The 25,407-nt window shown below is 40.7% G+C and overlaps 2 protein-coding genes across 6 annotated transcripts in view; one reads left to right on the top strand and one right to left on the bottom strand.

Moving 5' to 3' along the window:
- Window positions 1-2,533, bottom strand: part of ttc13.S (tetratricopeptide repeat domain 13 S homeolog) — a 33,682-nt gene extending 31,149 nt beyond the window's left edge. Inside the window, exon 1 of the mRNA XM_018265193.2 lies at window positions 2,323-2,533. Coding sequence (XP_018120682.1) covers window positions 2,323-2,533 — 211 coding nt within the window. The remainder of the gene's footprint in view (window positions 1-2,322) is intronic.
- Window positions 2,534-2,648: 115 nt separating this feature from the next.
- On the top strand, window positions 2,649-25,178 carry arv1.S (ARV1 homolog, fatty acid homeostasis modulator S homeolog). Of its 5 annotated transcripts, none has more exons than XM_018265196.2 (6): window positions 2,649-2,786; window positions 4,594-4,737; window positions 8,952-9,071; window positions 11,711-11,864; window positions 23,810-24,034; window positions 24,998-25,178. In XM_018265196.2, exons 2-6 carry the CDS (start codon window positions 4,633-4,635, stop codon window positions 25,090-25,092), a joined length of 699 nt encoding a protein of 232 aa, XP_018120685.1. In that variant the 5' UTR covers window positions 2,649-2,786; window positions 4,594-4,632; the 3' UTR covers window positions 25,093-25,178. The 5 variants fall into 5 exon arrangements, with proteins under 5 accessions (XP_018120685.1, XP_018120683.1, XP_018120687.1 ...); XM_018265194.2 differs by lacking the exon at window positions 2,649-2,786 and adding an exon at window positions 3,078-3,322 and having other exon boundaries at window positions 4,594-4,714; XM_018265198.2 differs by lacking the exon at window positions 2,649-2,786 and adding an exon at window positions 3,227-3,322.
- Window positions 25,179-25,407: the final 229 nt, after the last annotated feature.

Below are 25,407 nucleotides of genomic sequence, written 5' to 3'. Positions count from 1 at the left end.
TAGTAAGGTCCTCTCCTGTGCATATTCCAGCCTCTTTTTCAAATCAATGCATGGTTGCTAGGGTCATTTGGACCCTAGCTACTAGATTGTTTATAATGCAGATTGAACAGCTGCTAAACAAAAAGCTAAATAAATAAAAAAAACCTTAAATAATAAAAAATGAAAACCAATTGGAAATTGTCTCAGAATATCACTCTCTACATCATACTAAAAGTTAACTCAAAGGTGAACAACCCCTTTAAAGAAGAAGTAAACTTTAACTAAAGAAGTAGGCTAGAAATGTTGTACATTATGTTTTACGTTTCTGTACCAGCCCAAGGCAACCACAGTCCTTTAGCAGGGAAGATCTATGTCTCCAAAGATGCCCTAGTAGCTCCCCATCTTCTTTTCTGCTGATTCACTGCACATGCTCTGTGCTGCTGTCAGTTAGGGACCCACTCAAAATATACTGTACACAGAATATAAATGTCACAATATAAGGCTAATTAGTAATTAATACAGATAATTACTACAAGGCAGCACAAGAACCAGTGCAAATAGCATCAGAATGTCATAATCAGCCCTGTAGCATCAGTTTATATTACAAGCCAATCTCATTGTCTGTTTGATAATTTGCGACGACCCCTAATCTTAGCTTCTCAGCAGCTGCTCAGAGCCCACTGAGCATTTGAGTTTCGCAGACACTTTCCAAAATGGTGTTCCCCCAGGTCCGGACTGAGAATTAAAATAGGCCCTGGCATTTCAGGTACACAGAGGCCCAATCAGAGGCCCAAACAGCCCCCACCAGCCCACTAAATGCTGACTTTCTATGGGACCTTATAGCAGCCCCTCTGGCATTTGCCAGAACCCACAGATTGCTAGTCCGGGCCTGTGTTCCCCTGTGACAAATTTGAAGTCCTGGATCATTGCTGCTATTGAGATGCTGAAACTTTAGGCTGGTGCAATAAGTTCAGTATGTAAATATGGCAGTTTTGGCCATATGCATCTTTAGGGTTTAGTTCTCCTTTAAGTTGTTCTGTTGTGATGTAGGAATAGGTTATGCGACCAGTACCTGGCTGTGCCCTTTTTGAACAAGTGGGTTATGTAAATGTAACACTGCCCACACTTGGTGGTATCATATTGTAGGGCTGCGCCTCATGAGCATGTACTGGGCATTGTGTCAAAACAGAAAGCTCAAAATACCTAATTTTTAGTGACCTCTCCCCACAAACACTTAGGGGCAGATTTATCAAGGGTCGAATTTCGAAGTGGAAAATACTTCGAAATTCAACCATCGAATAGAATCCTCAGACATTCGAAGTCGGAGGATTTTATTCATCGTACAATCGTATTCTGATCGTAGTGCGATCGTACTTCGAATCGTACGATTCAAATGATTTTATCGTGAGATTTTCCTTCGATACCCAAAAACTTAGAAAATTGCTTTGGCAGGTCCCCATAGGCTAACATAGCACTTCGGCAGGTTTAAGTTGGCGAAGTATTGAAGTCAAAGTTTTTTTTAAAGAGACAGTACTTTGACTATCGAATGGTCGAATATTCAAACGTAAATTATGTTACATGATATCTGGATTCTACAGTGGCTCGGCTAACTAATAAAAGGGGTATCAAATTTCCTGAACCGGATTTCTAATTGTAAGAATTAGATCTGTGATGTGCAGTTTGACAACAGCAGGCAAAATTCACACCAAGGATAAACAGATAAGCAGTTTAAGAGAAGCAAAGATCAATGCGCACTGATAGGGCTGTACAAGACCTCATCTGAGCTGTCAATGCAAAGTAGGAATCAATTTAATGGAAGGAAGGCTAAAGATTTACTTTGCCAACTTTCGTTCTCCAGCAATTTCAACTACTCAATAAAAACTAATGAATTTATTAGCGCACACCTTTATTCTGCTTACAGGCCAGATTGTTCTTTACACCCGCTGCTTTAAAATTCAACATATAAACTCTGTGAATATGCCGACACAATGCAACCAATAAGATGTTTGTTTCCAAACAGCTGACTTGTACATTATACTTGCTGACTGGTTGCTATGGGTTATTAGACTAGCAGTAAAGTTTGCACCCTTTATTATGTTACTCCCAACAAAAACAAAGGTGTCTGCTGGATGATGTTTGAATGGTATGATCCAAACTTGCTTTGCTAAGGCTCCTTTGAACCCCCATAGCAGAAAACCATATACCAGAAAGGTAGGGGGGGATACAAATTGAATATTCCATTACTAATAAATCTACTACATTCATGAAACTCTGTATTAGTTAGGGTTGGGAGTTGTTGTGCACCATTAGTTAAAGGGACTTGTACAGATATGTTATTCTTACCGCATTCTTCTGCGTCCCAGGAGGAGTCAGAGTTTGGGTCCCTTTGCGCGCACCCCCCTGTTCCTGGCCCAGATTGTCGATTCATGTCAGGGCTCAGGAAGAACTGGAGCGGCTGATACACCGAGCCCTCGCCTTCCCCACTGCAGGTCACGCAGCTTCCCACGATGGCCAGCACACAAATACGCACAGCCACGCTTAGTGCAGGTGCCATGGCTAATAGCTCACAGCGGCAACCCCCTGACTGTGTATACTACTACTACAGGACACCGCCTACGTCTCACGCCCACCGCGCATTGCCCACTAGGCCTCGTAGTTCTCTCAATTGCAGGAGACTTGCTTTTGTGTCTGGAAAAGACTTCGTTTCCCATGATGCTCCGCGGCTCTTTCAGCCAACCAGGAAGTGTGCGGCGGTGAGTAGCTGTCAGAGCTGAAGCTTCTGTTCAGGTGTCAAGCTGGCAGGAAAGGTAGGTGTGTCTGTCCCTTGTTCTGCGCAAGGCAGTCATCATGCTAGGGGGGAGTGGAGGGGATGCCCGGGCCCTTGAGCACTGGGTCTTGGAACTAGGGGGTAGGCAGAAGAGACACGTGTCTAGGGCGCAAAGCTTGGGGCGCCAGGCACGTAACCTCACAAGCAGCCTACCGTAGCCAGTCACTAAAAAATTAAGCCGGTGCCACTGACCCAGTCCCGGCCGCCCTCCTGCGTGTCCTCGTTTGCCCAAGGGTTGCGCGTAATTGTTTGCGCAGGGGGGAGGTTCCCTGGGGCACTGCAATTCCTTGCACGTTCTCCTTTGTTATGGGCAGACTAATGAATCCCCTTACATGGGAAATGCACGCTGTAGCATTATTTGTCCTTTGTGTAGTGCAGCTGTAGAAAATATTGGCTAATAAACTTCTCTTCTAAACTAACAGGCGACTCATTGGTTAAAGCACAAATTAGGCCTGGAATGAGCAGCAAGTGGCCCTCCAGGCGGTGCCGGGGCCGGTATTACGAACGTAGTTGCCGGTAAATTTGTAATGCCCTTAATAAAACCCCTTGGCCCGTCCCTATGTGCTAGAAACTTAACAGTTCTCCTCCTTCTGGTCTTCGCTGTGCCGTGCCTCCACCCCTTTTACATCATGACACACCCCCTTTTCATCACAGCCTGCCCCTTTTCATCACAACCCGCCCCTTTTTTTCACACCTCCACCACTGGCCGGTAGAACATGTATGAAAAGGTGGCAACCCTAACTGCATTACATAGCTCTTCTTTTCCATATTTTGTATGTGCTCCGTGTGATAGGGGTGTTAGGTTCCTACCTAAAATATTTACTTATTTGTGGGTACCAAACTGAATGCAGGGCTCTACCCTGTGCAACTTGTTTTGCTCTAAATATTTTTAAATGGAAAGTGCCCTGGCCTTCACAGACTGATAGAAAGTGTTTTTTGTTGATTTGTGGAGAGGCCACTAAGGCCCCAGCCTGGAGCTGCACGATTTTAGGGGGCAGCCACAACCACACTCATATTGGTTCAAAAACATTGGGGATGTGCAGGAGATACAATAGTTTTTTAAATTTCCCATGCGCCAATCCAGGTCTGCCAGTCATCACTCCATGTGTGTCAGCCAAGGTGCTTTATATGTTTTATCTAATAACATAAAGAGCAGAGACAGGTGCACAGGGATGTATTGACTGCTGCTTTTTGCAACTTATGAGTGTAGCAGTAAAAACTCCCAGTGTGCCATTAGCCTTAGAACCAAAGTACTGCTTATCACTAGGTGGTCTGTAATCAAACAGAATACACTCAGAAAACTGTTGTAACTGCATGGAAGGCAGAAGTCTAGCATGAAATTTATAAGTCTCTCCTGGCAATGTTGAGAGCTGACTTGTCCGGATCAGTCTTAACTGACTTAGTAGAGCTGAATGTTGGTCGCAATACAGGTTTTGTAATTGCAAATTAACTTATGCAGGTCCACACTAAGTTTCAAAATATGCCTTTCAATAAGCATCTCAGGTACAAAGAAGCCCCCCTGGGCCCAACAAATAGTTTGCTGTAACTTACAGTTGCCTTATTTGTCCGAATCTACACATTTTCAGTCTGAGCCTAAACCCATTTTAAGGCTTCTACTACTGAATGATGGCTGATTTCTGTATACCATTTGTGACTAAAACAGCTTCCCTTACACTTAAACTATATTATAATAAGCTGTATAAACCATGGCACAACATTATATTTAAGATTGCTATATATTATAATAAAATGTATTGCATTTAAAATATGCCCTTTTTGTTTTGCAGGGGAAGTTCAGTGAAAAAGTCGTCTTCTGAACAGAACAAATGGCAGCAGAGAAGAATCTTGTGTACAGGTGTATTGAATGCAGTAAGGAATCCAGAGAACTGTACAGAGACTACAAACACGGTGTGTTGAAAATCACCATTTGTGTAAGTTTTTTACACACATTTTAACTCCTTTGTGACCACTGCTGTTGTTATTTGTCCATTACAAATTAATATTGTACTTAGTATATATAAGATGGTGATGAATATGGAGGCACAAACAAACTCAACTATTTAAGATTGATAGGTGAAGCTAGAATTTAAGTACAGTGCCCTTGGAAAACTAGTTTCACATACATTGCATTTACTGTATGTGCATTTACATATATGGCTGCCTAAGGGTGGTGGCACACAGCAAGATTAGTTGTCAAGCGACAAATTTTCGCTACTGCGGGCGACTAATCTCTCCGAAATGCCTTCCCGTAGGCAAGAATGCGAATCGCTAGCGGGATGGCATACGTATCGCTTCGGTTTTCCGAAGTTGCCTCATGAGTAACTAAAGTAAATATTCACATAAGATATAGACTAATATTGGATGTATATGTTAGAAACATATGTGTTAGGTGCTTAGAACTCCCCCCTTGAAATACAGGCGTACCTCCACTCGTGGTGTCTGCTCTAATGGCTGGTCTCCGCTCCAGTTGAATGCAAATGCAATTTTATTCAGCAAAACAAGAATGGGCAAGGAGTCTCTTTGAGTCACGGGTTAATATTGAAAAATCTTTATTGCCAAGCGTATATTAAAAACAGTTGACTGGCATCATCTGTGAGACTTATCTCCTAAACTTATGACCTATGCGGTCACCTGACGCGTTTCATTCCTCGTTCTGGCACTTCATCAGAGGTGGAGTCTACAATTACCGAGTGCCTTATATAGTGACATCCATTAAAGTTATAAATTACTGACACATTAAAACCATACTCCAATATCTACACAACAAAAGTTAGGTTTATCACAGGTAAGTATTTACTATACATAGCATGGCTTATTGGGAAATGTAATCTTATATAAATGCTCTCAAAGCTATACAAAAAGCTATACTCAACTATACAAATCAGCTACAAATGATAGTAAAGCATATTAGAGAGCAAATCAGAAAAAACAGAATACTTCCCAATCACTGTTTAATCCTGGGTAAAGTGGGTTTTTAAAGTGAATATTCAATATACTTCTCTCTGGTCTATAATTTTGCATATATCCAGGGGCGATCCTGGCCCCTCCGCCGCCTGAGGCAGCAGGAGTTGCTGCTGCCCCCCTCCCCCGGAAATTCGCTCTTAAAGTACCAGGAGCGGCATTTTTGGTGCCCCTGGTACCTAGTGGGGCACTGCCATCTGAGGCGACAGCCTCAACTCGCCTCATTGGCGAAGCACCCCTGCATATATCTCCTTCCTTTACTCCTAATTGAACTTTTTCTTTACCCTGAAATTTTATTTTACTAAAATCACTATTATATTTTTGCACAATAAGTTTACTTATGGCTGAAGTTATTTTATGACGTAAATTTGCTTGTTCACAACTATCAACATCTATAGGTGTAATGTGTTCCCTCACTCGTTCTTTAAGTGATCTATAAGTTCTACCTACACACTACACACGCCTATGATTAAGGGAGTTACTCCCGAAACACGTCAGGTGATGTTGGTTAGTGACCTGTTGGAATAAACCAAATTTTTCTTTTAACCGGAGTGCCGCCTTTCCATTTTTTGAGCAAATACTACCTACACACTACTCAGCACTGTCACATGTAGCTAGGTATATGATAAATTCACAGTTAATATAACTACGTATTGGAAACATTTTTCCTGTCGTGTTACTCTTAAAGGTCTCCTGCACCAATATATGGTTACAGACCGCTATTCCTTCCGCATTTTTTTTATAGGCATGGGGAGATATCACTCACAATAGGTTTCCACATCTGAAAACGAATTTTATGTTTTTCAAAATGGATTGATCCAATAATGGATACATCTTTAAAATATCCAATCTCTTCTGAATTATTTGTCTTATTTCTGTAGCCTGCTTACTATACGAAGTAATAATGAAAACGGACTCAGTATTCTGTTGTTTCTTGTCCTTATTATTTAGTTGGTTATTTTTCGTATTGTTTTTATTTTTTATGAGTTCATGTCTGGAGGTTGTTACTGCTCTCTCATATGCCCTCCGGATCAATGTCACATCATATTTCCTATCTAGGAGTCAATCCCAAAGTGCCATACTTTTATCCTGGAAGGCATCCCCAGTTGTACATATCCGTAGAAGACGTACAAACTGCCCAACCAGGATGTCCCCCAAGACCATTCTAGGGTGGCAACTATCTGCTCTCAACAAAGTATTCCTGGTAATGGGTTTCACATATACATCACATTTGATCCCATCTTGCACTGTACTTTTAAAGGAAATGTCTAGGAAGTTGATTTCTTCCTTTTGTGATGTGTGTGTGAAATGTAAGTTACAGGTGTTGTTTCTACAATATTGAACAAAGTTCATGGCCTCTTCTTCACTGCTGTCCCATATAAATATTAAATCATCTATGTAGTGATGATAAGATTTAATATTGTGTCTGAAGGGGTTATCCCATCCATAGATGTTGCACCGCTCCCACAAACCCATGACTAGGTTTGCATATGTGGGGAAAAATTTAGCCCCCATTGCCGTGCCTTGTTTCTGGAGGAAGAAAACCCCATCAAACATAAAAAAGTTATGGGTTAGCAAAACTGTATGGCTTGTAAACCCATTACATGTTCTATATTTGTATATAAAGCTTTAACAACTAATGTTAACCAACTTTTACTCTCCAACCAGGAAAAGTCCTGTATTACCTGTAAATAATGTCCGTATCTCTCAAATATGATGGTAATATTTTTACAATAGGTTGTAATAGCGTATCTATTGTACAAGGCTTATTTAGACTATCTATACCTGAAATAATAGAACTACCTCTACATTTTCTAGTCCCCTATGGACTTTTGGTAATATATGAAAGATGGTGTTTTGGAGGTACTTACTACTATATCATCATGTTGGTCTTTCAAAAAAACATTTGCCACTACACCAAAGTCAAAATATGTTCCAAAATGAGTTTGTATTCCCATGTAGGATCACATTGCAAAGGCTTGTACGTTTCAAAGTCCTATAATTATCTTGAACATTCTCTAAAATAATCTAATCTGTTCATCACTACAACAGAGCCTCCTTTATCTGAATTTTTTACTATAATGTCTTTATTACTTTTTTCTTTTATTAAAGTTTAAGTTATTTTTGTTATAGTTATTCCCTATTTTAGTTTTTACCTTGTGAGATAACTTTTCTAGGTCCTGTTCTATCAAATTTCTACATATTGTCCCCTATGTTGTATGGGGCAGAAGGTGGAAGATCGAGATACAACATTCTTAGCAGGGAGAATATCAGAATAAACACTCTTACCTAAGTTTCTACCATATCATATAACCCTTGAAAATCCAAAGATCCAAATTGCATCAAAGCATCATTGTTAATACTATTCTTACTAGTGAAATCAATATCCATTGATGAATCAGCCTATGCAGGATGATCAAAATCTTTTCTAGAAAATAAGCGTTTTAAAGTAAGCTTTCTAGTGAATTTGTTCAACTCCAACATTGTGGTAAAAAGTAAAAAATCTGCATACGGTACAAAATTCAAACCCTTATTTAAAAGACTAGTTTGTGCTTGTGTTAAAGTGAATGAAGATATATTAATAACATTGTCATTATTAGTGTTTATCTTGGGTTTATCAAATCCCTTTCCCCTATGCTTTGATCTCCGTTTTCCAAAAATCTTTTCCTCTTGGCGTTTAAAAAAAACCTTGATTTTTCTTGTAAGGGAAATTCCACATCCTTTTCGCTTGTATTAGCTGTATCTGAAAAAGACACTCTAGTTGATGTCATATCCGGATGTGCATATCGTGACTTTGATTTCTTTTTAACCAATGATTTTTTTCTCCTTTTTATCACAGATCGTGGATATTGTATAGGTCTCATTTTATGCCAAGTATAAACATTATCATTATCCATGTCAATTTTGTCTCTGTTGAATTTCTGTTGTTTCAGTTGCATAACTGCATTATCATTACTGTTTAACTTCCCCTTTAATTTCTTATCTCTCTGTTGAAATTCACTGTTTTTAAGCAGATTGTTTATATTCACTTGTAAAAGATTAATTTCTGCATGTTTATACATTGGATGTATGTGTAGAGGAAACCATAGTATAATATAGTATCACTATGCCTTGTGACTGTTGGGCATTAATAAATGTTTAATTTAATTTAATCATAAATGTATTTTCTTTATTTTCCTTTTAGAAATCATGTCAGAAGCCAGTGGACAAATACATAGAGTACGATCCAGTCATTATACTGATTAATGCAATGCTATGCAAAGCACAGGCATACAGACATGTCCTTTTCAACACTTCAATAAATGTAAGTTGTATTTCCCCTCTTGCTTTCAATCTACTTTGAAAATTGTTGTCAATTTTAGAAAGGTAAAAAACTATTAAAGTCACAGGAGCATGCTTGTGTGATATGCTGTACTCTTCACTGCATGCAACGAAGCCTCCAGACTGCAGTAGTATACAATGTGTAAATTGCAGGAGCAGAATTGAATTCTGTACAGAATAATGAAGTCTTCAAACACCGTCAAACACTTTTTTTAAATCAGTTTATTTCTGATAAACTATCCGAAACCAAAACTTTTTTCAATTACTTTCTATATTCTATGGGGTTATTTGCTAAACTCCAAATGCAAAAATCCCGAAAAAGTTGTGATGTTTTTTGTTATAAAATCAGACTTTTGAAAAATCACAAATTTTTTTGGAATTTATTAAACCCCGAGGATGGAAAAGTCAGAATCAGAAAATCCGGTATCTCAGACCTGTCAAGGTTGCATATAAGTCAATGGGAAAAGTCCCAATGATTTTTTGATGTACGATGGGTTTCGTGCAATACACCCAATATTTTCGGGGCAAAAAAGCATAAGGGAAAATTGGATTTTTCCCGCAAAGCAAAATTTCGGGAAAATGTGATAATAAATAAGCTTTAAAACCCTGAGTGGATTTGATCTGAGTTTGTAGCAGAAAATGTTGAGATCAAATCAGACTTTGATAAATAACCCCCTATGTGTGACCATTTTGCTAATTGAAGTGTATAGTTTGATTTTTCACTCCTAAAGCAGCCATTGCCCTAATAAGATAAATATAAATATGATCTAACTCAAACTGATCTGGACACACTAGCTTCTTTGAATTAGCTAAACAAATAAACCACACATACAATTATGTCTTAGAACTGAAGGTGATTTTCATTAGCTCTGGCAATAAATAAGGAGGCAAATGTAATTCTCCTTTAGAGGAAAATTTACCCTTTTCATAAAGTATTTAGGGTTTGGGAGTGCTGCATACAGATAGCAATATCATCTCATCTCAATATCATCTCATTTCATAGATTGATGTTGTGTATAGATTATTCACAGGCATAGCACATCTCTCAGCTTTATGCATAAATGCAAGAAAAATGCTCAAGTGGGAGCTAAATTCTGCTTTTTCTTATCAAAAGGATATTTTGCCTTTATATGAAACACACGGCTCACCAAATATGGGTATTGTTTGATAAATAAAACCTTTTGACGTGGATACCAGTAAAATACATTTAAAATACATATAATTAGAAAAGTTAAAATGAAAGCAAATCTATATTCCTGACACTCTGGGAATTTTAATTATGGTTGTGGTTTTATGTCTGCATCTGCCACTGTCCTCATACCACCTATACTTGTAGCACTGGTAACTTTTCTGAAGCATCCTCCTTCCCCATGTTTATTGTGAGTTTCTCCAGTCATTTCTATAAAAACAGATATGCCATTCCTGTATTTATGAGGTGTCACAGCATACACAGCAGTCTGTAGGAGGGTGTATTTTGTAGGTTCTGCAGTAGCTGAAAGCATAGATGGGTACCTTTAAAGGAAAACTAAACCCTCAAAATGAATGTGGCTAAAAATGCCTTATTTTATATACTTTACTTATTGCACCAGCCTAAAATTCTGTTCAGCTTGTCAATAGCAGCAATGATCCAGGACTTCAAACTTGTCACAGGGAGTCACAATCTTGGAAAGTGTCTGTGACACTCACATGCTCAGTGGGCTCTGAGCAGCTGTAGAGAAACTAAGCTTAGGGGTCGTCACAAATTATCCAGCAGAAAATGATGTTGGTCTGTAATATAAACTGATACTACAGGGCTGATTATTAATTACTAATCAGACTTATATTGTGACATTTCTATTCTATGTGTACTGTATATTGTGAGTCAATCCCTGAGCTCAGTAAGTGACAGCAGCACAGATCATGTGCAGTGAATCAGCAGAAAAGATGATGGGGAGCTACTGGGGCATCTTTGGAGACACAGATCTTTACTGCTAAAGGGCTGTGGTTGCCTTGGGCTGGTACAGAAGCACAAAACATAATGTACAACATTTCTAGTCTACTTCTTTAGCGTGGTTTTAGTTCTCCTTTAATCCTGTCCAGGTTTCCTAAATGCAGAACAAGCTGGAGCTGGGAATGTTTGTGTGAGCTCTTACGCCTATGACACTTGAGCATTTTTGCGTAATGATCCAATATTCACTGCTCCGTGAGCATCAAACATAGGGCACATTTTTTATTGATCATAGCAGGGGTAGTTAGCACAGCAAGCTTTCCATTAGACCTAGCAGTTGCATTTGAACATTTGGGCTCATTTCACTGAGTAATTTTTCAATTGGTCAGTAATTCACAGAAACCAGTGATTAGCATGTTCAGATAGCTGCAGATAGCAAACATATGACTTTTTGACATTGGTTACTGAACTAGGGCACATTTGCTTAATTTTATTAAATTAGCCCCAGTGACTCCATATTAGTAACTTGGCAAAATGTTACACATATTCATGCCTTTACCCTATACATTTTAGATTGTTGTTTGAGCTTGTTAAGCTTATAGCTTTAATATGACTATTCTCAACTGAAGCCATCAAGCTAATATATTAACAACAATAAAATATGTTTATATGTTATATGTTTATTGTTAATTTAGATCCATGGGAAGCTATGCATATTTTGTTTGCTTTGCGAGGCTTACACCAGATGGCTGCAGCTGCCAGGCTCCAGCAATATAACTGACCCAGAAGATATCATTCGATACGCCAAAGAATGGGATTTCTACAGGCTGTTTGGAATAGCTGCTCTTGGTAAATAAGGGGAACTGACATATGATAAACGTGCTTGGCCTTGGGAAATGTGGAGTTTGTACTATGTCAGAATGGTCCAGTAGCGTCACTAGAGGTGGGCGAGCCCTGGTGCATGATGTGCAGCCTGGCCCGCCCCCCTCCGTACGGCCGCATTTCAGTAGCGCACGGGCTGCTTGGGGGGCCCTGAGGGGGTGCGGGCCCTGGCCCGCTCGCACCCCCTGCTCCCCCGGTAGTTCCGCCACTGGAATGGTCTGTATTTTATTGGGCATTCTTATAAAAGGTCGATTTTCGAATTTATTAGATTTTCTTTTACCCTAATAAATTCGAATTTACTCACAACTCGAATGGGAAGTTATTTGAGAAAAATTTTGAATGTCTAATATTTGATTGAATAGTCTCGACAAGAAAACTTGAATTGAATTTGAATAGAATTCGAATTGAGCCTCCTTCCAAAAAAAACTTGAATGTGAAGAAGTCAATTAACATATTCAAATTGTTCAACAGACCTCTGCCATTGACTTGTACTTGAACTCGTCAGGTTTTAGCTGGCGAATATTCGAATTAGAACTGTTTCAATGGTCAAGGTATGATAAATCTCACATTCAAATTTACATTCCAATTGGGGGATTAAAATTCGAATGTGTGAATTTTGACACCAAAAAAATATTCGAAAATTTTAATTAAAATTTACTATTCACCCTTAGGGGCAGATTTATCAAAGTTCGAAGTTAAAAAAAACTTAGAATTCAAAAAGACCACACGAATGGTGGTCGAAGTTTTTTGGGGTCGCAATGGGCCTACTTCGATCTACTAATGAACCTGCCACTAACCTTTCAAATTTAATAAAGTAGTTAAAGAACAAATCAGATGATGTTCTGTCTGTGACAGCAATTGTACGAAAGTTATGTCTGACAGATTCTAGTGACAGTCACCCATTGATATGGTCAGATAGCTGACAGAAAACTGTAACCTGTCCAATCGACTAAACGACTGATCACCATGGTATGAAAAATGTCTGGACGATCCACAAGAGGCCTGAAAATCGGATAAAACTTTGATTCATACAACTATATCTTTACATCTATGGCCAGCTTCAGAGTTAACTGCTTTTGTTTCCTGCTGTTTATTTTTTTTTAGCAATTAGCTAAATTAGACAAAATTATCAGAGTATCCAGTAGCCCGACAGAACACCAGCCATGCTCCCATAGGACCCAAATCAAAACATTTCCCACTAATCAATTCCTTGATCCATCATAGGTCTATGTAGCATACCTCCCAACTGTCCCTTGTTCGGAGGGACAGTCCCTCTTTTGACAGCTCAACCCGCAGTCCCTCATTTGTACTGGAAAGTCCCTCTTTTCTCTGCACTGAACAGCCAGAAAAAGAAACAAAGTTTCTCACTTAATTGGCTTTTAGCAGAGAGCCCAGAACAGCCACAGGTGCAAATGAGATACTTTGTAACAATTTTGAGACACAAAAACACAGTTTAGATAAGGAGAAATATTTTCAAACTTTCATAACCTGTCGAATATTGTAAAACAAACATGGTAATTAGGGGTTGTGGCCACAGAAAGGGGTGTGGTCAAAAAATTGCTGCGCTACATGCGGAAAAAATTTTTTTGTCCCTCTTTTTACTTCCAAAATGTTGGGAGGTATGATGTAGTACCTATATGGTTCTTGAAATCTGAGTTATCAGAGTCAGCCCAGGATACAATAGGCTCTGGTGGGCCCTAGAAAGCCCCAATAGACCAGGAACCAAAGTTACAGGTTACTAAACTTCTGCCAGGCACCTAGCAGTCAGTCTGCAGAACTGTTTTCCAAGTATATATTATAGTGAAGCATATGGCTACTGTATAATTGCAGACTAGAGATGTCGCGAACTGTTCGCCGGCGAACTTGTTTGCGCGAACATCGGGTGTTCGCGCTCGCCGGAAGTTCGCGAACGTCGCGCGACGTTCGCCATTTTGGGTTGCCATTGTGGCGCTTTTTTTTGCCCTCTCACCCCAGACAGCAGGTACATGGCAGCCAATCAGGAAGCTCTCCCCTGGACCACTCCTTCCCTATAAAAACCGAAGCCCTGCAGCGTTTTTACTCTGCCTGTGTGTGCTGAAGAGATAGTGTAGAGAGAGCTGCTGCCGTTGTAGTGATTTCAGGGACAGTTGAAAGTTTGCTGGCTAGTAATCGTTTTGATACTGCTCTGTTATTGGAGGGACAGAAGTCTGCAGGGGTTTGAGGGACATTTTAGCTTAGGTAGCTTTGCTGGCTAGTAATCTACCTTCTACTGCAGTGCTCTGTATGTAGCTGCAGTGGGCAGCTGTCCTGCTTCTGATCTCATCTGCTGACTGCTGCAATAACAGTAGTCCTTGTAAGGACTGCTTTTATTTATTTTTTTGTTGTTTTACTACTATACTACTACTACTACTATAAGAGCCCAGTGCTATTAGTCTAGCAGTGTTGGGGAGTGGGACTGGTGTGCTAATCTGCTGCTCCTAGTAGTTCAGCAGCACCAACTTTAATTTTTTTTTTTAATATCATTTTTTTTTTATTTTACTTTTTTTTATTTTACAACCGCTGTAGTAGTGTATAAGTTGACCTTTTAGGCATTATTTGCCCTGTAGGCAAATTATTTGCACCTGTTTTCTTCAACCCGCATCGAGCTGTGTGACCTTGTTCCATTCTGTCTAAATATCCATAATATTACGTCTCCAGAAAAAACACCGGAGTCACTTTTTTCAAGCAGCATTCATATATTTTACGTAATCCGTATCCACCGCTGTAGTAGTGTATTTGTTGGCCTTGTAGGCATTATTTGCACACTGTTTTCTTCAACCCGCCATCGAGCTGTGTGACCTTGTTCCCATTCTGTCTAAATATCCATAATATTACCGTCTCCAGAAAAAACACCGGAGTCACTTTTTTCAAGCAGCCATAATATATTTTACGTAATCCGTATCCACCCGTGTAGTAGTGTATACGTTGGCCTTGTAGGCATTATTTGCACACTGTTTTTCTTACACCGCGCCATCGAGCTGTGTGACCTGTTCCCATTCTGTCTAAATATCCATAATATTACCTGCTCCAGAAAAACACGCGAGTCACTTTTTTCAAGCAGCCATAATATATTTTACGTAATCCGTATCCACCGCTGTAGTAGTGTATACTTTGGCCTTGTAGGCATTATTTGCACACTGTTTTCTTCAACCGCCATCGAGCTGTGTGACCTTGTTCCCATTCTGTCTAAATATCCATAATATTACCGTCTCCAGAAAAAACACCGGAGTCACTTTTTTCAAGCAGCCATAATATATTTTTACGTAATCCGTATCCACCGCTGTAGTAGTGTATACGTTGGCCTTGTAGGCATTATTTGCACACTGTTTTCTTCACCCGCCATCGAGCTGTGTGACCTTGTTCCCATTCTGTCTAAATATCCATAATTTACCGTCTGACGCATTAGCTTTCGGTACGTTACTGACCCTTCAAATCGAGTTCTCTTACCATGTGATACTAATCACCGTCCAGAAAACACCAGTCACTTTTTTCAAGCAGCCATAATATATTTTACGTAATCCGTATCCACCGGTTAGTAGTGTATAGGTTGGCCTTGTAGGCATTATTTGCACACTTGTTTCTTCAACCCGCCATCGAGCTGTGTGACCTTGTTCCCATTCTGTCTAAATATCATAATATTACCGTCTCCAGAAAAACACCGGAGTCCTTTTTTCAAGCAGCCATAATATATTTTACGTAATCCGTTCACCCGCTGTAGTAGTGTATACGTTGACCTTGTAGGCATTATTGCACACTGTTTTCTTCAACCCGCCATCGAGCTGTGTGAGCTTGTTCACATTTTGTCTAAATATTGATAATATTATCGTCTCTAGAAAAACCACTTGAGTTACTTTTTTTCAAGCAGCATTCATATATTTTACGTAATCCGTATCCACCGCTGTAGTAGTGTATACGTTGACCTTGTAGGCATTATTTGCACACTGTTTTCTTCAACCCGCCATCGAGCTGTGTACCTTGTTCACATTTTGTCTAAATATTGATAATATTATCGTCTCTAGAAAAACCACTTGAGTTACTTTTTTTCAAGCAGCATTCATATATTTAACGTAATCCGTATCCACCGCTGTAGTAGTGTATACGTTGACCTTGTAGGCATTATTTGCACAGTGTTTTCTTCAACCCGCCATCGAGCTGTGTGACCTTGTTCACATTTTTGTCTAATATTGATAATATTATCGTCTCTAGAAAAACACTTGAGTTTACTTTTTTAAGCAGCATTATATATTTTTACGTAATCCGTATCCACCGCTGTAGTAGTGTATATACGTTGACTTTGTAGGCATTATTTTGCACAGTGTTTTCTTCAACCCGCCATCTAGCTGTGTGTATTATCGTTTCCAGAAAAACCAACTGAGTTTTTTGTTGTTGTTGTTGTTTTTTTTAAAAATAATGCCAGGCAAAGGCAGGCGCGCACGCAGAGGCCGTGCTAGGGGCCGTGCTGATATGCAATCCTGTGGCCCTAGCAAATTGCCCAGTTTTAAAAAGCCAAGACCCTGAACTCCCAAAATGCTGAAGAGTAGTTGACTGGCTTACACAGCGAACACCCCATCCTCTACCTTTCTAACTTTACCACAACATCTCCTCATCCTCCACTGCTATGGCCACCCACGTACATTCCTCCACCACCGGTGCCCCTTCTTCACTGGGTCAGAGGAGTTATTTTCCAATGAGATTTCTTGAACTGAGTAATGCGCGCACCATTATTGCCAGAAGAAGATGAAGGAGATGAGGACTTACAACCAGATTTAATTCTGGCAGAGAACACGATAGAGATGGACATAATGAGTGATGAGGAGGAGGTCCCGCGCTGCTGTTCCTTCTGTGATGTGTCAGAAGAAATTGATGCATCTGAGGAGAATGAATGAGGTAGGATGATGTTTTTGTGGGTGCCTAGTAGAAGAGCCCAAGAGGAGGGTAGTTCAGATGGAGAGACGGAGAGTCAGAGAGGCAGTAGGAGAATAGCGCTTAGAAGAAGCAGGGAGGACGCACCGCAGGGAGTCAGTAGGGCAACAACATGTATCGCACTGTGTGTCAGCCGCGCCAACGCACCCGCAGTTGCCGAATACCGCAAACTCGGCCAACTTCTACTGTTACGGTTGAGAGTAGCAATCGGCTGTAGATTGACTGTCAAGGATATGCGGATGTAGACAGTGATGTTCAGTCGGATGAAGCCGCAGATGGTGGCGTAAATCGGTGGATAACGGACTGTATCGTGACCTGATGGTTCATGCCGGCCACGCACGCATTGGCGCCATCCGCAAACCCCCACTTCTTGGTAGCACACCACTTCCAAAAATAGGTCGAGCAGTGGTGGAGACCTATTTTTTAAGGTGTGATGGCCTCTGACAAAAGACGCGTGTAATTGTGGCAGATGAGTGACAGCCGAGTAAGACTGACAGACCTTGGTATAGTGGCACCAAACAGCCACATAAGGTACAAGCTATCTTATGCGAAGGACATGGAGCGGGCCAATGCTAAAAGCATTTGGGACAATGGCAGACCGTCAGAAGGCACAGGCAAACTAAAAGCCACACTCCTTCGGTCCAGCATCTTATTCTCTACTCTGCTCTCCTTGACCGTCTGAACCACCCTCTCACTCCGCCTTCCACTTGACCCACCTGTTCCCATTCCCAGTCATCTGCCACCAGCCAAGTTTCTGTGAAGGCCTTGTTTGAGCGTAAGAAGCAATGTCTGACTGTCACCCCCTTGCCCGGCGTCTGACAGCTGGCTTGTCTGCACTCTTAGCCCGCCAGCTTTTACCATACCAGCCTGGTGGACTCTGAGGCCTTCCGCAAATTTGTAGCAATTGGGACACCGCAGTGGAAGGTACCCAGCCGCAATTTTTTTTCTAAAAGGGAATACCACACCTGTACCAACATGTGCAGAGCCAAGTTACCGCATCTCTGTCACTTAGTGTTGGGCAAAGGTCCATATGACTACTGACGCATGGTCCTCCAAGCATGGTCAGGGCAGGTATGTCACCTACACTGCCCACTGGTGTAACTTGGTAATGGCTGGGAAGCAGGGAATGGGTAGGCTCAACAACAACAGTGGAGTTGGTGTCACCGCACGGATTGGCACGCGGTTCTGCACCACCTCTACTCCTCCAATCGCTCTCTACCTCGTCTTCTTCTTCTTCTTACTCTGCTGCTGGGGTCCTCCTTCTCCTCCTCCACACCTGTGCACCCCCAGCTCCCCTAGGCTTATCGACGTGCCAGGTACGCGTTGTCACGCTGTCTTGGGATGACGTGCCTGGAAAGCAAACCATACGGATCTGTACTCCTGTCATCTCTGCAGTCAAGGCCGATCGTGGCTGACCCCACACCAACTGCAGATCGGAAAAGTGGTGTGGTAACAATGGAAGCAATCTGTTGGCAGCGCGTTGAGACTAGGCAATTTAACACATGTGCCCTGCATGGCACATGTGTTAAATTTAATAGTCCAACGTTTTGGTCTCCAAGTACCCAGGATTCCAGGACGTTCTCACCCAGTCCAGAAAGGTGTCGGCCCATTTCAGACGTTCTACACAGCCATGCCACGCCTTGCTGACATTCAGCAGCGCTACAACATGCCAGTCAGGCGTTTGATTTCTGACAGCCAGACCCGTGGAATTCAACGCTCCTTATGTTGGAACGTCTGCTGCAACAACAAAGGGCCGTACACGAGTACCTTTTTGAACTGGGTGGTAGGACTGGATCTGCACAGCTGGGGATTTTTTTCCCCCGTTACTGGTGCTTATGCGCGATGCTGTGCAGGCTCATGCGACCTTTTGAAGAGGTGACAAATATGGTCAGTCCGCACCGAAGGCACCATCAGCGACCTAAATCCCTTCGCTTTCTTCCTGGAGCGTGCGTGCGACGAGTGACAGATGAGGCTGTAGACCAGCGTGACGAGGAGCTGGAAGCGCGCGATTTCTGGTCGGAATCACCAGAACGAACCCAGGCACCTGCTGCAACGCAGGGAGAGGTGCCAGAAGTGGAGTCAGAGGAGGAAGGTGGCTTTGTGGAGGAGGAGGAGGAGGACCAACAGGAGCAGGCTTCCAGGGGGCTAGTGGTGACCTTTTGGGGACCCCTGGTCTTGTACGTGGCTGGGGGGAGGAGACCGTGGATGATGCAGTCCTTGATAATGAGGAAGCGGAGATGGATAGCTCTGCATCCAACCTTGTGAGAATGGGGTCTTTCATGCTGTCATGCCTGTTGAGGACCCCCGTATCAAGAGGCTTAAGGAGAAGGACCTGTACTGCGCCAGACGCTACTAGACCCTCGTACAAGCATAAAGTGTCAGAAATGTTACCAACATACAACAAGTCCGAAAAGATGCGGCATTTACAAACCAGCTGCAAACATGTTGTACAATGCTTTTAAGGGTGATGTCACCTTCAGGAACTCATCAACATTCCAGGGGCAGAGGTGCCAGTAATTCCTGCCACGAGCAACACCTGCAAGGACAAAGCCCTTTGGCCAGTCTGTAACGTCAGACATGCAAATGTTTTTCTGTCCAAGGCAGCGCACAAACCTTCTTGGAATCCACCTCAAAGAACGCCTCGACCGGCAGGTAGCGGACTACTGGCATTAACTGCAGATATCGACACTCTGAGGAGCGATGAACCCTGGACTACTGGGTGCGCAGGCTTGATCTGTGGCCAGAGCTGTCACAATTTGCCATGAACCTCTTGTCTTGCCCAGCCTCAAGTGTGCTCTCAGAAAGGACCTTCAGTGCAGCAGAGGGATTGTAACTGAGAAGGAGAACTCGCCTAGGTCACAAAAGTGTCGATTACCTGACCTTTATAAAATGAATGAGGGTGGATCTCGGAGGGTTACTGCACGCCGGAAGACTTGTTCTGACTCTATGCAGCTGTCCTTCTCTTCAAGCCTCATGACTCCACACACAGCTGTCCTTTAGCGTCCTCCTCCTCCCTCCGCCACCGTTACAAACTAGGGTGCAAACCTACTGGTTTAATTTTTTCTGGCCTCTTGTGCTTCAGTGGCTGCGACCCAAAAAAATGCCTATTTTCTGCATTTATATGACTAATTTTTCTGGCCTTGTGCTTCAGTGGCTGCAACCAAAAAATTTATTATTTCAGCATTTATATGGCATAATTTTTCTGTCAACTGTGCTTCAGTGGCTGCGACCAAACAAATGCATATTTTCTGCATTTATATGGCATAATTTTTCTGGCCTTGTGCTCAGTGGCTGCAAACCAAAAAAATTACTATTTTCAGCATTTATATGGCAATATTTTTCTGGCAACTGTGCTTCAGTGGCTGCGACCAAAAAATGCATATTTTCTGCATTTATATGGCATAATTTTTCTGGCCTCTGTGCTTCAGTGGCTGCAACCAAAAAATTTATATTTTCAGCATTTATATGGCATAATTTTTCTGTCAACTGTGCTTCAGTGGCTGCGACCAAAAATGCATATTTCTGCATTTATATGGCATAATTTCCTGGCCTCTGTGCTTCAGTGGCTGCAAACCAAAAAAATTTATATTTTCAGCATTTATATGGCATAATTTTTCTGTCAACTGTGCTTCAGTGGCTGCGACCAAAAAAATGACTATTTTCAGCATTTATATGGCATATTTTTTCTGGCCTCTGTGCTTCATGGGCTGTGGCCAAAAAAACTGGGCACAATGCCTACAAGGTCAACGACGTTGACCTTGTAGGCATTGTTTGCCCAGTTTTTTGGCCACAGCACTGAAGCACAGAGGCCAGAAAAAATATGCCATATAAATGCTGAAAATAGTCATTTTTTGCCATACGTTGACTCAACGTATATGGCAAAAAATGACTATTTCAGCATTTATGTGGCATATTTTTTCTGGCAACTGTGCTTCAGTGGCTGCAACCAAAAAAACTGGCCAAACAATGTCTACAAGGTCAACGTATGGCGAAAAATTACTATTTTCAGCATTTATATGGCATATTTTTTTCTGGCAACTGTGCTTCAGTGGCTGCGTCCAAAAAAACTGGGCAAACAATGTCTACAAGGTCAACGTATGCGCGAAAATGTACTATTTCAGCATTTATATGGCATATTTTTCTGGCAACTGTGCTCTCGTGGCTGCGTCCAAAAAAACTGGCAAACAATGCCTACAAGGTCAACGTATGGCAGTTGTTTAAAGAAACAGTAGATTACTAGCCACAAAGCTACCTAAGCTAAAATGTCCCTCAAATCCCTGCAGACTTCTGTCCCTCCAATACAGAGCAGTATCAAGCAGATTACTAGCCAGCAAACTTACTATCATCTGTCCCTGAAATCACTAACAGCTCTCCCCCTACACTATCTCTTCCAAGCACACACAGGCAGATTTTTCAGATACATTTTTGCCCTTGATCCCCTCTGGCATGCCACTGTCCAGGTCGTTGCACCCTTTAAACAACTTTAAAATCATTTTTCTGGCCAGAAATGTCTTTTCTAGATGTTAAAGTTCGCCTTCCCATTGAAGTCTATGGGGTTCGCGAACCGTTCGCGAACCGCTCGCATTTTTGCGCAAGTTCGCGAATATGTTCGCGAACTTTTTTTCCAACGTTCGCTACATCCCTATTGCAGACTAATTGCCTCTTTCAGACTGGAGACATTAGTCAAATGGGTCTACACCAGGGGTGCACAAAAGGTAGATCGGGATCTACCAGTAGACCTTAAGCTGGTGATCAGTAGATCTCAAGACACTTTCAATGAACAGCTTGTCTAAATCACCCTCCCGTTTCATGTTTTTCAGCTATTTATTCTGTTAAGGTTACATAAGTTACATGTTTGTGAAATATAGCAATATACAATAAATTATCTTAAATCAATATAATATTTAAAGGGATACTGTTATGGGAAAACATGTTTTTTTCAAAACGCATCAGTTAATAGTGCTACACCAGCAGACTTCTGCACTGAAATCTAATTCTCAAAAGAGCAAACAGATTTTTTTATATTCAATTTTGAAATCTGACATGGGGCTAGACATATTCTCAGTTCCCTAGCTGCCCCCAGTCATGTGATTTGCGCCTGCACTTTAGGATGGAACTACTTTATGGCAGGCTGTCAGTCTCAGTGGGACTTGGCTTTTACTATTGCGTGTTGTGCTTAGATCTACCAGGGAGCTGTTATCTTGTGTAAAGGTGGCCATACACGGGCATACTTTTATCGTTCTGCGATGAACGATCGTATTGTTAAACGATTGTCTGACAATAATTTTACCATACGATATGCCATCCACAGAGAACTATTACATGAACAGGTATAACCGTATCGTTTGCTTCGTGTAAGGACGAACGTTGTTCAACAAACGAGGAGTGGTGCTAGCTTTGTGTCACTGTCTGTAGTATATAGTTCATTTCTCCTTCCCTGCTCCATGCAGACATATGGATTTATGTCTTGCTATGGCTTAATAAACTTCTTTCACATATGAGATGAAAGGGTGATATTCCTGCAGTCAGCACCAATTTATTTCTTTACATAGTTCATATAGTTACAAATGAAGCTTTCGGCAAAGAACGTTAGGGTTCTTCCATATATGTTTGTTGTTCCGTATAAGTTCATTGGCTTGTGCTACAATCCTGACATGCGCAAAAAGGGATTTTATCCCTGAACGACTAAAAATTTTAAACTCATCCGATCAATTTTGCGAACGATAATGTCAAGACGATCATTCTTCCGACGATCGTTCGTACACCATCAACCATCTGATTACATCTGGCTACACCCCAGTGATGTAAAGCCAAGCCTCTTGTCCATACTTATTTGCTGGTTTATTGTAAAAGGATTATGTGACTGACAGGAGTGCTTTGGGAGTATATAAGGAGGATTATGGAAAGAAGAAACAGATAATGGTTGAGACAGGACTAGACAGGTGGTTATGTAAGAAGAATATTAATATACAATAATATTTTTATTTAATACTTCCAAAATACACATGAAGTATCCATCATACTATTTAGTTTATAGCAGAAGACAAAGCAGGTTGTAGGAAATGGCAGTTGTTCTTTTGCACATTGTTAAAATGTTACAGTAAGAAATATACTTAGGGGCAGATTTATCAAGCTATTTTTTGTGTACTTCGAATAGGGAATAGTCCAAATTAGATTCAAATTTGATAAAAAACGAAAATTCAAATATCGAAATTTATCATGTACTTTCTCTTTAAAACTTTGACTTGGACCATTCGCCATCTAAAACCTGGCAAATTGCTGTTTTAGCCTATGGGGGACCTCCTAGAATCTATATGGAGTAAATTGGTGGACTTTGAAAAATCAAAGTTTTTTTTTTTTTTAAATACTTCAAATCGAATTTGATCTTACTTCATTTCAAACGATTGAATACAGCTTATTCACCTGCAAAAAAAAACGTAGATTTTTTTAATACATTTCCGTTGGTCTTTTCTTATTTGAATTTCAAAGTTATGGGAGTTCAAAAAACCTCCCATTATTTCGAAATTCGACCCTTTATAAATCTGCCCCTTGAAGTTGTGGGTACAGCACAACTGTAGATATTTTTACAGTTTTAAACATACACTCTATACTGTAACAAAATGCAATATAAATGCATTAAAGATACTCATCCACTTGTCCATTTGTGTTCTAAACAAAGGACTTAGTTTAAGGAAAAATACAGGAATTCCATTAATTACTTCCAGTTATAATTAATGGGGAAAGCTGTTATTATGGTGCATGGATGAGATTATCACCCACAAGTGTTCATTCAGTGCTTTTACCCAGTATTTGTGGAATAAAACTGGGTGCTTATGGCACATAGAGTGAGTACTGCATGATAATGGGAACAACTGATAACACAACAAAGCTAAACAAAGGCATATTACTGTAAAACGTGTGTAAAAAAACATTAAAAGGAGCAAATTAAAACATTTAATTCTTTCTTTCAGAGCAAACTGCTTACCTCACTGGGGTCTTCATCGTTCTGTGTCTAGCAAGGCCCAAATCTCTTCACTCATATTCGGACTTTGCTTTGCTTTTAAAAGCACTTTTGCTGTCGAACTATGGAAAGCTTTTATTGATTCCGGCAGTTATTTGGGAGCATGATTACACCAACCTGTGTCTCAGGCTCATAACACTTTTTGTCTTAACATCAAATATGCAAGCAATACGAGGTAAGACCAGAACACACAAACTGCTGTCCTTGTAAACATGTTTAGAACAATATAATATATCTATATACTAAAGGCACTGCAAGTGGAGTACATGCATATAATAAAGTGGCCCCACAGTCCTCCGTTCTTTCATTTCTTTGTGTAAGAAATGACACACAACCATATAAAACAAAATAGGTTTTTTTTTTACAAAGACTGTGTGAAAGGACACAAGAAGGTGCACCTTAATGCCTATTAAATCAGCACTTCTTTCCCCGGTCTGGCTGTACTCCTCTGCACCCCATGACGGATCAAAAAGTTGACTGCAGTGTCAGAATGCAGACGATGCCTTTCCAACCTGCATCCTCTGCTACTTCCTAACTTGTGTGCCTGAATGTCTCCTGCCTCTCATGAACCCAGGCAGCACTGTATTTATCAGGGAAGCTGTAAGTCTCTTTGCTCCAAAATGGCAGATCAGAACCAAAGAAAGGCAGTGTACAAAGGCAATAAAATGGCTGATTGCGTGTTGTTTTTGCACACTGCCTCTTGTTAGGTAAACTACACCTAATATATCCTCCAGTAGCCTCAGGTAATCTGCATAAAAACAGACCTCTGTTTGTCTGCATGTGAGTCTACTTAGAAGCTGGCAGTTGCTGTAATCCATCTTGGAACGTTATCATTAATGTCCTGATGGTGTCACTGGCTAGCTATTCTGTGGTTTGTCTACAACCAACACCTACCATTGAGCTGCTGGCAGATGTAGAACCACAAGTTGAATAGCTATTGAGGGCATAGCTTATAACACAGGCTGCCCATAATTGTTTATATGACAGGAGCTAAAACTTTGTTTGATTGTTCTCTTTGGGGCTTGATACATGGGTAACAATACCAGAAAGAAGAAATTGGGTTTGTTTTAACTTCTACAAATAGCTTGAAGGTGACTGGATTGCCTCCTTTTAACTAATGCATTTTTTTCATTTACAGTAACCCTAAATGTAAGCAGAAGGCTGTCATTTTTAGCAATCCTTTGTGGACTACTTTTTGAAGCTGCACTATTTTACATCCACCATGAACAATAAGACATTTGAACTGAGCAGATTTTTCTATCCTTGGGAATATACTGTATTTTGACCATGTTATTTATCTTTTTTTTTTTTTTTTTTTTTTTTTTTTAACAAAATCTGAACATCACGATTCATTAAAGATAAAATATATTTTTACTGTTGCACAAACTTTTTTTTTTATGTGATAAAGTAAAGCTGCACTGGTTGCTGTTGATAAGCAAAAGATGTTTTTAGAATATTTGTTATAAAAAAGTGATATTCTGGTACATCCTTAAATGTAGGTTTCTTATATAATAACAGAAGTTTAAAAGAATCACCATGTAAGTACAT

Source organism: Xenopus laevis, chromosome 5S (genome assembly GCF_017654675.1).
Source record: "Xenopus laevis strain J_2021 chromosome 5S, Xenopus_laevis_v10.1, whole genome shotgun sequence".
NCBI lineage: Eukaryota > Metazoa > Chordata > Amphibia > Anura > Pipidae > Xenopus > Xenopus laevis.
The sequence above is the reverse complement of the archived record's forward strand: the minus strand, read 5'-3'. Positions and strand labels throughout refer to the sequence as shown.